Source organism: Mobula hypostoma, chromosome 3, assembly GCF_963921235.1.
Source record: "Mobula hypostoma chromosome 3, sMobHyp1.1, whole genome shotgun sequence".
Classification (NCBI taxonomy): Eukaryota; Metazoa; Chordata; class Chondrichthyes; order Myliobatiformes; family Myliobatidae; genus Mobula; species Mobula hypostoma.
Window position 1 is genome coordinate 68,735,562 of NC_086099.1, and position 12,605 is coordinate 68,748,166.

Below are 12,605 nucleotides of genomic sequence, written 5' to 3' on the forward strand. Positions count from 1 at the left end.
AGTTTTGCCCTTCCAGGAGGTGACCTCTGAGGAGCTGTCCAGGATGCATCCAGGGGAGGTACCTATCATGCATCCCAGATTCATAGTAAAATACTGAACCAAAACCCTGCCTTGGGACAACCAAAATAATTCAGATCTGTTTATAGTATAAATTGAGTTTTTTCCTGATAAAATATGTTGTCTGGAGATTTCTGCAAAGCTGCAATCAATCTGCTTCAATAACTTCATTGGAAAGCAACCTATAATTTAAAAAGGAAAGCTGTTACCCATCTGGTTAAGTTATAGAGCCTTAGAGATCTTTTGGCCATTATAAAATCATAAATTGCTGCCATGCAGCCATTTCTGTCCTCCATTATATATCTTTTCTGCCCAGGTTTGCACTCTGTTAATATTGCTGTTGTATGCTTGTATTCAAGAAGGACCTCGGGGGGATATTTTATCCAGCTTCCATCTGCCTACCTTTTCAGCAAGATTGGAATTGGGAATTCAGTTAAATGAGTACTCCTTCTTTTCTTCCCTGCAATCTTTTCAACTGATTGCTTGTGCTCCAGTGCATGATAACAATGTTATTACAGCCGTGCACAATATATAGGTTAACTTTACCTCCACGTTCATTTAAGATAAATTCCACTGGATTGCTGATGCCAGATGCTGAACATTGAGGCACAATTAGAATAACCTTAGCCTTTTGTAAACGTGGATCTATAGGTTCAATGTCAGTGAATCTCTGGGGTATCAGCTTTATGTCTGTAAAGCAATCAGACAAGACAGTTCAGGCCACTTCTACTTGACCAAAGAAACTACATTTTGCTTCCTTTCATGCAATATTCTGCTAATTATCCTTGAAATTCTCCAGTTTTTACATTTTCAAGATAAGAGAATACTAAAGCTGAGAACTAGGACACTTACTTTTATATTCACAGTGAATGCATCAAGTTCTCCATGAAAAAAATAGGCTACAACCATTATGCTCTTTCTACACCTCAAACCTGACCCAATTGCAGCAATGCAGTTTTCTTTTGCCACTTCCAAATAACTTTGCAAAGATATCAAGTTTCAAAATGTGCTCATTTTAAATACAAATTCACTATCATAGACCAATTATTTCAAGTACAGTTTTTAAATCACGAGTGTTTCCTGCTTACAGATTTAACTTGCTTTGAAGCTAGACTGAAGAGATCAAAGCCACACCATGGCAGCACAGCAGTTAGAGCAACACTATTACAGTACAGTTCAACTCCAATGCCCTCTGTATGTCCTCCCCTGGAATGAGTGGGTTCACTCCAAGTGCTCCAGTTTCCTCCCACAGTCCAAAGACGTTAAGTGGTCATTGAAAATTGTCCCACTATTAGGTTAGGGTTAGATTGGGGTTGTTGGGGGTTGCTGAGCCGCATATCTCGAAGGGCCGGAAGGGCCTATTCCATGCTGTGTCTCTAAAGTAAAATAAAAATAAAAGCCTGTATCCATCTGGCTAATTTTATGTTTAAACACTTCATTTTGATTGCAAATCTGCAAGTATATTCGGTGCATTTCTTCTGTATTAGAAAATATAAAACTATAACAAATTAAGTATTGCCTAAAAAATTGTTATGTTGTATGAGATTTATGAAGTAGTGTACATTAATATGGGTAGGAAGCTAATCAAAAATGAAGAGTGGGATATAAAATGGAATTTTTTTAAGATTACTTGGCTGTTACTCCTAGGATGCGACAGGAATCAATAGCAACATAATAATAAGCTAATGAGCTGAAAGGACAGAGTGTGACCGATCCAGATTTGCTGACTATATAAAGCCAGTTGGAAAAGTGAGTTGTGTAGATGACACAAAGGATGGAGGATTTTAAATAGGTTAAGTGAGTGGGCAGGAAGGGAACAGATGGAGTACAATATGGGAAATACAAGGTTATTCAATCTAGTTAGATGACTGGAAATGTTCTAGTTTCAACAATCATGCTGATGTACAAAAGGACTTGAGTGGGTAAATTCACAAAATGCAAAATATTAACATTCAGGTAGAGCAGGCAATTAGGAAGGCAAATTGCACGACTGTTGTTACAAAATGCAGTCTTGTACTCAAGTCTTGCTACAACTGTTCAGAGTTTAGGTGAAACAGACTACAGAGAGCATTTTTAGTCTTTGAATCAAAAAGATATTCTTATCTTGGAGAGTGCAAAATAGGTACAATACATTTGATTCCTGAGAAGAAGGGGTTGTCCTTAGGGGTGAGAATGAAAAATAAATTTAAATCCTAGATTTCACTAAACTATACCAGATATTCTTTTTATGCAAAATATTTATTTTGTAATTTATAGTAATTTAATATCTTTACACTGCCACAAAACAAAATGCATCATGTGATAATAAGTGAGTGATACTAAATCTGATCTGATTTAGCGGGACAGCTGCTAAAAGCCACTTCCTTTTGTTTGGAGAGCATGAAACCAGGTAACATGAACATAAATTAAGTGACCATATAAAGATATAACATCAAGAGCTGGCACATGGTTCTGCGAACCTGCTCCATCATTCAATAAGAAACTGGCCTCAACTTGACATTCCTTCCTTCACTCCTTTCCCCTTTTATAGTGAGGTAAATATTTTCATAAATTCAGGACAGTTGTGAGGGAATGGATTATCTATTCTGGCTTTTATTCTTCATCTTTCTAAAGCTTGCCTTTACTTAGTGCTTTTCAACCCACTGAATTTTCAAATATTTGCTGTTTAACTTCTTCCCCATTATTGGGTAGGATTAGATAGTCAAAAAAAAAAGCCATGTCTTTCAAACCCTCAAAAGAAAATTAATTGGTTTAAATTATCTTCCACAATTAAACTGGATGCATTAAAATGGCACTTAGAAAGTTATAAATTCATAAAGCTGGAAAACTATACCTGAATTGAACATTCTCCTTTATCAATCATCATGCAGACATTTGAACTCAACATTTGAAATGTGATTACTGCTAAAATCAATAGTTTGATGCAAGCAATTACAAATTTTGGTCTTTGCCTTTACCTGCTAAAGTGAGGGTTATGACTTTCTACAAGGCCTATAGCCCAAAGGCTTCATTTATGTTAGAAAAGATCCTCTTTTATGATTCCTTCCACGGTGGAGGAAGTAAGTTAGGAAGGAGATCATCGAGTCAGAGAAAAGATCATGGGGTTAGGGATGGGGTAAGGGATGCTGTGGGGTTGGAAGGATGATTTTGTAGGAGATCTGGGAACTGCGAACATCAGTAGCAAAGGAAGATGATGATTAATGCCAAAAGAAATCTGAAGAAGAAATTTAGCCAGAAGACAGAAGTCCAGGTAACATGAAGTGCTTTAATCAACACTAAAGCAGGCCTGAGCTCTCACATCAAGGTCTATTTGTCACCTTCCTGGGTCTTAAAACATAGTGAAGTTTGCGAAAAGAGCAACAAACGAGAACTCTACATTGCTTGGCATCCCTGTACACTTCCAACAGCATTCACAAGATAGCACTACATTCTTGTGGATGTGCCATCTACAATTATGTCTCAGTCTGCTGCTCAGACCTGAACATGATCCTCAATGCAAAGTTTACACATCCTACTTTGGTGATCTGCAGTTAATACTTTTGTGTTGCATCTAACGACATCTCATTTGTGAATTAAAGAGAAAGTGAATAATGAATAGTTAAACCACTTAAACACACACTTTTACAACCCATTTTTTCAAACAGGTTCCTCAGTTCATGTTGTTCCAATTCTGACTTCACTCCACAAACATAGACTTTTGAAGAGCTCTGATTAATTAGAGTAGACATATGGGCAACAGTCATCCGTGAGCCTGAATTCGTAACAACAATATCATCGTCCATGTTCATTAAGACCTTTACAGAATGTGGTGCGAGGCTTCGACTTTTATCCTAGAGAATAAAAATGGAAATGGATCATTACAATCATTTATATATAAGAACCCAAGACAAAAATTATTAATTCTGCAATTTAGTCATAAGTAGGAATTTTTAAAGCTAATATTAAATTCTTTATAACTGCCCTCAATTCCTCCTCTTACTTGGATAATCATCTTGTAATTGGTAACAAGTTCCATGTTATAAAGCTTTGATGTTAGCTGAGCTGGAAAAAGTAGCACATCTTGACAATGTCGATCCTCACAAAAGGACAGTCCCTCAAGATCACTAGTGCATTTCACCTTGGTAAAGCCTTTACTCTCCAATAAAGCAGTAACATCTTCAACACTGTCAAATCACAATGGGGCACAGTTAGGTCAGCATCAAAAGCTTATAAAGTAAAATAAAGCTCTATCATGCAAAATACATTTTCATATACCCACAGAAATCTTACTTTTTGATATATAATAACTATGACGTTATTGTTTGCCAGACAATCTTTGGTGCTCAGGGTACCACTGAAAAATTACCAGTTATTCCTATTTGGTAGTTAGCGAATGACCATCAATTAGCAGAATTTATTGCCACCACCAACACCTTTGGATGCATAGTACAAATCAAAGTAACACACACAAAATGCTGGAGGAACTCAGCAGGCTTGGCAGCATCAACGGGAAAGAGTAAACAGTCAATGTTTCGGACTGAGACCCTTCATCAGGACTTGCAGGCAGGTTGGGTATAATGTCTTATATTAATTTACCATCAGTAAAACAAAGTATAGGTATATCTTCACTAATACAGAATGTAAATAGCACAGAATTATAAAATATTACCTGGTCTTTAATAAATTCACCCAGGCATACAGTGGCAAAGAAGAAGCACGTTTTTCTTGATTTCTCACAGATTCAGGAAGAATTAAGTCTATGGAGATGGCATTATTTTTAATCCGACACCGAGCAAGTGCAGCAGCAAGTTTTGTTTTACAACTATATAAAAGAAAAACATCAAGTTGTTTTTAAGTAAACTTAAGAAAATTAGGTTTCTTCTCATACTAGTTACAATGCATTAATTTACAAGCATATGCATATGCAGGTACACATACTGTCAATAGTCATTCACCTGCCTCCTTCTTAAAGTCAATTGCCTTCTCCTCAATAAAAGAAGGCAAACCATTGTGTGGCTGGCAGGTCCCTCATCCTTTTGTTTCTATTTCCTTCATTTGCACCTTGAGAGCATCTCTTAAAACTTTCCTGCTCTTCAAACTCCATATATTTTTGGCAAATCCAATGTGATGCTTCACAAAAATACATTCACCGCTCCCTTCCTTTATGGCATAATGAAGGGAACGATTCCTTCCCTAACATTCTGGTTCACTTGTAGATCATCTCTAATGCACATCATCTCTCTGTCCCTTGGCTTTGGATTAAGGAATTGCAATATCTCCCCTTTGGCTTTTCTTGTATTTAATAATAAGAGCTCCAAATATAGTTTCCAAATGAAACTAGGTTAGCATTCTGCATTTGCTGCTCTCAAGACAATCTCCACTACAGTGTGGAGACTAAGAGCAAATTGGTGCCATATATCCAAAGCATACCAGTCTAGTCCAATACTGTATTCAAGTTTCCAGTTGCCCAAGTGTAAGAATAATTCTCTCCCTTTACCACAATAAAGGTTTTTTTCTTCTGCACTTTCCAATAACATCCAATACAAGTGGAAGGTAGTGTTCAACTTTCAAATAGGTATACTTAAGCAAGGGGTCAAGCTTGGATGCATTTGCCATTCCAAATTACCCTCACCAAATTTCCCAGTCTTTTGTTTATTTCTCTTAATACCATTTCCTTTTACATTTCACTGTCATTTTTCTTGTGCTCCGTCCTATCATAGACCATACTTATTTCTCTTTTTTCTCACCCACTTGTTTCTTGAATTGCAAATCTCCATACATATCTTAACTTTCCAATTCATTGTTTTTAAATGCTTTCAATGCATTCTGATTATATTTTAGGATTTCAAGACATTCAGTATTTTGCTTTTGTTTTGTCTCAAGTTCTTCCACATTCTCACTAATTCTACTGTGGTCATTTATTCAAATCTGTACTTCTTTGCCTTAATCTGACCTTTACTGTCATAACAAATAAAATGGATGATCTTGAAATTCAGCTACAGATTGGAAGTATGATGTTGTGGCCATCTCTGAAACTTGGCTAAAGGATGGCTGCCATTGGGAGCTGAATGTCCAAGCATATATGGTGTATCGGAAAGATAGGTTAGTAGGCAGAGGGGGTTGTGTGGCCCTGTTTATAAGAAATCATATTAAATCATTAGAAAGGGATGACATAGGATCAGAAGGTGTAGAGTCTCTTTGGGTTGAGTTAAGAAATGGCAAGGGTAAAATGACCCTAATGGCAGTTATATACAGGCCTCCACACAGCAGCCGGGATGTGGAGAGTGAAGGTAAATATAGGACCAATAGAAAATGACACTGGAGATACTGTAATGAGAGATGCAGAGATGACAGAAGAACTGAATGCGTATTTTGCATCAGTCTTCACAGTGGAAGACATCTGCAGTATACCAGACATTCAAGGGTGTCAGAGAAGTGAAATAGGTGCAGTGAAAATTACAACTGAGAAGGTGCTCAGGAAGCTTAATGGTCTGAGGGTGGATAAATCTCCTGGACCTGATGGAATGCACTCACGGGTTCTGAAGGAAGTAGCTGAAGAGATTGCGGAGGTATTAACAATGATCTTTCAAGAATCGATAGATTCTGGCATTGTACTGAATGACTGGAAAATTTCAAATGTTACTCCGCTATTTAAGGAGGGTGGAAGGCAGCAGAAAGGAAACTATAGACCTGTTAGCCTGACATAAGTGGTTTGGGAAGTTGTTGGAATCGATTGTTAGGGATGAGATTATGGAGTACCTGGAAGCACATGACAAGATAGGCCAAAGCCAGCATGGTTTCCTGAAAGGAAAATCCTGCCTGACTATCCTACTGCAATTTTTTGAGGAAATTACAAGCAGGGTAGACAAAGGAGATGCAGTAGATATGGTGTTCTTGGGTTTTCAGAAGGCCTTTGACAACATGTCACACATGCGGCTGCTAAGCAAGATAAGAGCCCGTGGAATTACAAGGGAGTTACTAACATGGGTGGAGCATTGGCTGATTGGCAGAAAACGGAGAGTGGGAATAAAGGGATCCTATTCTGGCTGGTTGCCGGTTACCAGTGGAGTTCCACAGGGGTCAGTGTTGGGACTGTTGCTTTTTACAATGTATGTCAATGATTTGGACTATGGGATTAATGGATTTGTAGCTAAATTTGCCGATGATACAAAGATAGGTGGAGGAGCGGGTAGTGTTGAGGAAACAGACAGCCTGCAGAAAGACAGATAGTTTAGGGGAATGGGCAGAGAAGTGGCAAATGAAATACAATGTTGGAAATTGTATGGTCATGCACTTTGGTGGTAGAAATAAATGGGCAGACTATTATTTAGATGGGGAGAAAATTCAAAATGCCGACATGCAAAGGGACTTGGGAGCCCTTGTGCAGGATACTCTAAAGGTTAACCTCCAGGTTGAGTCAGTGGTGAAAAAGACGAATGCAATGTTGGCATTCATTTCTAGAGGTATAGAATGTAAGAGCAGGGGTGTGATGTTAAGGTTCTATAAGGCACTCGTGAGACAACACTTGGGAATATTGTGTGCAGTTTTGGACTCCTTATTTTAGAAAGGATATACTGACACTGGAGAGAGTTCAGAGAAGATTCACAAGAATGATTCCAGGAATGAAAGGGTTACGGTATGAATAACGTCTGGCAGCCATAGAACCATGGAAACTACAGCACAGAAACAGGCCCTTTGGCCCTTCTTGGCTGTGCCGAACCATTTTCTGCCTAGTCCCACTGACCTGCACACGGACCATATCCCTCCATACACCTCCCATCCATGTATCTGTCCAATTTATTCTTAAATGTTAAAAAAGAACCCGCATTTACCACCTCGTCTGGCAGCTCATTCCATACTCCCACCACTCTCTGTGTGAAGAAGCCCCCCCTAATGTTCCCTTTAAACTTTTCCCTCCTCACCCTTAACCCATGTCCTCTGGTTTTTTTCTCTCCTTGCCTCAGTGGAAAAAGCCTGCTTGCATTCACTCTATCTATACCCATCATAATTTTATATACCTCTATCAAATCTCCCCTCATTCTTCTACGCTTCAGGGAATAAGTCCTAACCTATTCAACCTTTCTCTGTAACTGAGTTTCTCAAGTCCCGGCAACATCCTTGTAAACCTTCTCTGCACTCTTTCAACCTTATTTATATCCTTCCTGTAATTTGGTGACCAAAACTGAACACAATACTCCAGATTCGGCCTCACCAATGCCTTATACAACCTCATCATAACATTCCAGCTCTTATACTCAATACTTCGATTAATAAAGGCCAATGTACCAAAAGCTCTCTTTACGACCCTATCTACCTGTGACGACACTTTTAGGGAATTTTGTATCTGTATTCCCAGATCCCTCTGTTCTACTGCACTCCTCAGTGCCTTACCATTAACCCTGTATGTTCTACATTGGTTTGTCCTTCCAACGTGCAATACCTCACACTTGTCAGTATTAAACTCCATCTGCCATTTTTCAGCCCATTTTTCCAGATGGTCCAAGTCCCTCTGCAGGCTCTGAAAACCTTCCTCACTGTCTACTACACCTCCAATCTTTGTATCATCAGCAAACTTGCTGATCCAATTTACCACATTATCATCCAGATCATTGATATAGATGACAAATAACAATGGACCCAGCACTGATCCCTGTGGCACACCACTAGTCACAGGCCTCCACTCAGAGAAGCAATTCTCTACCACCACTCTCTGGTTTCTTCCATCGAGCCAATGTCTAATCCAATTTACCACCTCTCCATGTATACCTAGCGACTGAATTTTCCTAACTAACCTCCCATGCGGGACCTTGTCAAAGGCCTTACTGAAGTCCATGTAGACAATATCCACTGCCTTCCCTTCATCCACTTTCCCGGTAACCTCCTCGAAAAACTCCAACAGATTGGTCAAACATGACCTACCATGCACAAAGCCATGTTGACTCTCCCTAATAAGCCCCTGTCTATCCAAATGCTTGTAGATTCTGTCTCTTAGTACTCCCTCCAATAACTTACCTACTACTGACGTTAAACTCACCGGCCTATAATTTCCCGGATTACTTTTCGATCCTTTTTTAAACAACGGAACAACATGAGTCATTCTTCAATCCTCCGGCACTTCACCCGTAGACAGTGACATTTTAAATATTTCTGCTAGGGCCCCCGTAATTTCAACACTAGTCTCCTTCAAGATTCGAGGGAACACTCTGTCAGGTCCCGGGGATTTATCCACTTTAATTTTCCTCAAGACAGCAAGCACCTCCTCCTTTTCAATCTGTACAGTTTCCATGGTCTCACTACTTGATTCCCTCAATTCCATAGATTTCATGCCAGCTTCCTTAGTAAATACAGACGCAAAAAACCTATTTAAGATCTCCCCCATTTCCTTTGGTTCCGCACAAAGCAGACCACTCTGATCTTCAAGAGGACCAATTTTTATCCCTTACAATCCTTTTGCTCTTAATATACTTGTAAAAGCTCTTTGGATTATCTTTCACTTTGACTGCCAAGGCAACCTCATGTCTTCTTTTAGCCCTCCTGATTTCTTTCTTAAGTATTTTCTTGCACTTCTTATACTCCTCAAGCACCTGATTTACCCCCTGTTTCCTATACATTTCATACAACTCCCTCTTCTTCTTTATCAAAGTTGCAATATCCCTTGAGAACCAAGGTTCCTTATTCCTATTCAACTTGCCTTTAATCCTGACAGGAACATACAAACTCTGCACTCTCAAAATTTCCCCTTTGAAGGCTTCCCAACTACCAATCACATCTTTGCCAGAGAACAACCTGTCCCAATCCACACTTTTTAGATCCTTTCTCATTTCTTCAAATTTGGCCTTCTTCCAGTTCAGAATCTCAACCCTAGGACCAGATCTATCCTTGTCCATGATCAAATTGAAACTAATGGTGTTATGATCACTGGAACCAAAGTGCTCCCCTACACAGACTTCTATCACTTGCCCTAATTCGTTTCCTAACAGGAGATCCAATATTGCATCCCCTCTAGTTGTCCCTCTATATATTGATTTAGAAAACTTTCCTGAACACAGTTTACAAACTCTAAACCATCTAGACCCCTAACAGTATGGGAGTCCCAATCAATGTATGGAAAATTAAAATCCCCTACCACTACAACTTTATGTTTCCTGCAGTTGCCTGCTATCTCGCTGCAGATTTGCTCTTCCAAGTCTCGTTGACTATTGGGTGGTCTGTAATACAATCCCACTAATGTGGCCATATCTTTCCTGTTTCTCAGCTCCACCCATAAGGACTCAGTAGACAAGCCCTCTAATCTGTCCTGCCTGAGCACTGCTGTAATATTTTCCCTAACAAGCAATGCTACTCCCCCCACCTTTCATTCCTCTGCCTCGATCACATCTGAAACATCGGAACCCTGGAATATTAAGCTGCCAGTCCTGCCCCTCCTGTAGCCAAGTTTCACTAATTGCTACAACATCATAATTCCACGTGTCAATCCACGCCCTCAACTCATCCACCTTCCCCGCAATACTCCTAGCATTGAAATATATACACCTCAGAAGATTTTTACCACCTTTGGGCTGTATTCCCTGGAGTTCAGGAGAATGAGGGGGGATCTCATAGAAACAATCTGAATGTTAAGAGGCTTGGACAAATTAGATATGGCAAAGTTAATTCCCATGGTAGGGGAGTCTCAGACAAGAGGGCATGACTTCAGTATTGAAGGACAACCATTTAGAACAGAGATGCGGAAAAACTACTTTAGTCAGAGGGTGGTAAATCTGTGGAATTTTTTGCCATGAGCAGCTGTGGAGGCCAAGTCATTGGGTGTATTTAAGGCAGAGATAGGTCAGTTCTTGATTAGCCAGGGCATCAAAGGGTATGGGGAGAAGGCAGGGGAATAAAGATGACTGGGAGAATTGGATCAGACCATGATTGAATGGTGGAGTAGACTCGATGGGCCAAATGGCCTACTTCTGCTCCTATATCTTACAGTTTTATGGTCTTCCAATGTTCACACATCATTAATCGTATAACCTGTCTCCCCCACCTATTTCTTCCACTTTGGAATTATTTCCATAAATTTATCTTGCCACTTAACTCTTTGAAAAAAAAATCAACTCTAATCTCTTAATTCTCAAAATAACCTCTTCATTCCGGGCTCATATATTGTATAAATATGGTTGAAGCAAGCTTTTTTATATTTTTGTTAACCCTTAAGGAAGGGGATAAGGTCCCAAAGCACTGTTATATGTAAATGTTGAGTGCAGGGGTTTTCAGTAAGACCTTAACTTTCATGGAGGTTAACAACTGCTCTGAATGGGGATAATAAGTCAGAAGTCAATCTTCTCCTGCTAAGAATATCTTCTTTTTCATGTGCCTTGTGCGTTACACGCTTGGGCGATCATGGCTTTCACAGTGTCCACATATTTTCTTCTTTGCCTTCCTCTTCTACGTTTCCCAGGCATACGGCCTTGTAATGAAAGGTATTCTATTTCTCCCTTTCTGATGACATGGCCCAGGAATTTAAGTTTCCTCTCATTTAATGTTCTCATTAAAGATCTTTTTGTATGGGCACATTGGAATACTGTCTCATTAGTTACCCTATCTCTATATGATATTTTCAGCATTCTTTTAAGAAACCATATTTCTGTTGCTTCTAGGTTTCTTTGGAGTTCTGGTGTTATAGTCCATGTTTCGGAAGCATACAGCAAGATTAACCAGATGTAACATTTTAGTAGCCTAAGCCTTATTGTCATAGAAATGTGTCTGTTGGTAAAAATGGGTTTCATTTTTGGAAGTTGGTTTTGGCAATGGCATTTCTTCTTTTTATTTCTACTTCTAGCATCTTGTGATATAAAGCTACCAAGGTAATTAAAGCTGGTCTTTTGTTCAATCTCTTGGTTACCGATGTACAATTGGCAGTTGGGAGTATCCTCCCGTTTTGATATCATCATACATTTGTTTCTTTTACAGTTGACTTTTTTTTACAGTAGACCAAAATCTGCACTTGTTTGTACTACTTTGTCTAGGAGGATTTGTAGGTCTTCTGCAGCACCTGCTATTAGGTGGTATCGTCTGCATATCTTATATTGTTGATGTTAACATCTCCAATTTTTATCCCATCTAGGTCTTCTATTTCTCTGAGAATCATTTCACTATAGATATTAAACAATTCCGGTGAGGCAATGTATCCCTGTCCAACTCCTCTTTAAATTTTAGTCCAACTGCTTATATTATCATCAATTTTTACCACTGTCATTTGGTTCCAATATAAATTTTGAAGCAGTAGTTGGTCCCTTCCGTTAATGTTTAGTTTAGTGAGAATTTGAAATAATTTTTCATGTTGTACTTTGTTGAATGCTTTGGTGAAATCAATAAAACATAAAAAGACATCATTTTGATATTCAATTGCCCTTTCTGAAAGCATTCGTAGTATGAAAATTGCGTTCCTAGTTCCTCTATCCTCAATAAACCCATTTTTTAGTTTAGAAGTTTCTGGCCTTGTTTTTAATTTGACTCAGAAATGATCAAAATTGATCAAAAATGATTCATGCTTCTTTTGACAAGCAGAAACATCCAAGCTGAAA

At 38.9% G+C, this 12,605-nt stretch overlaps 1 protein-coding gene across 1 annotated transcript in view; it reads right to left on the reverse strand.

Annotated features, from left to right (window-relative positions):
• Nucleotides 1–12,605, reverse strand: part of LOC134343441 (putative methyltransferase NSUN7) — an 88,674-nt gene that overhangs the window by 14,652 nt on the left and 61,417 nt on the right. The window contains exons 4-7 of the mRNA XM_063042144.1: nt 4,706–4,858; nt 4,037–4,220; nt 3,677–3,887; nt 604–747 (exon numbers count right to left, since the gene is read on the reverse strand). Of these exons, the coding sequence (XP_062898214.1) occupies nt 604–747; nt 3,677–3,887; nt 4,037–4,220; nt 4,706–4,858 (692 nt within the window). The remainder of the gene's footprint in view (nt 1–603; nt 748–3,676; nt 3,888–4,036; nt 4,221–4,705; nt 4,859–12,605) is intronic.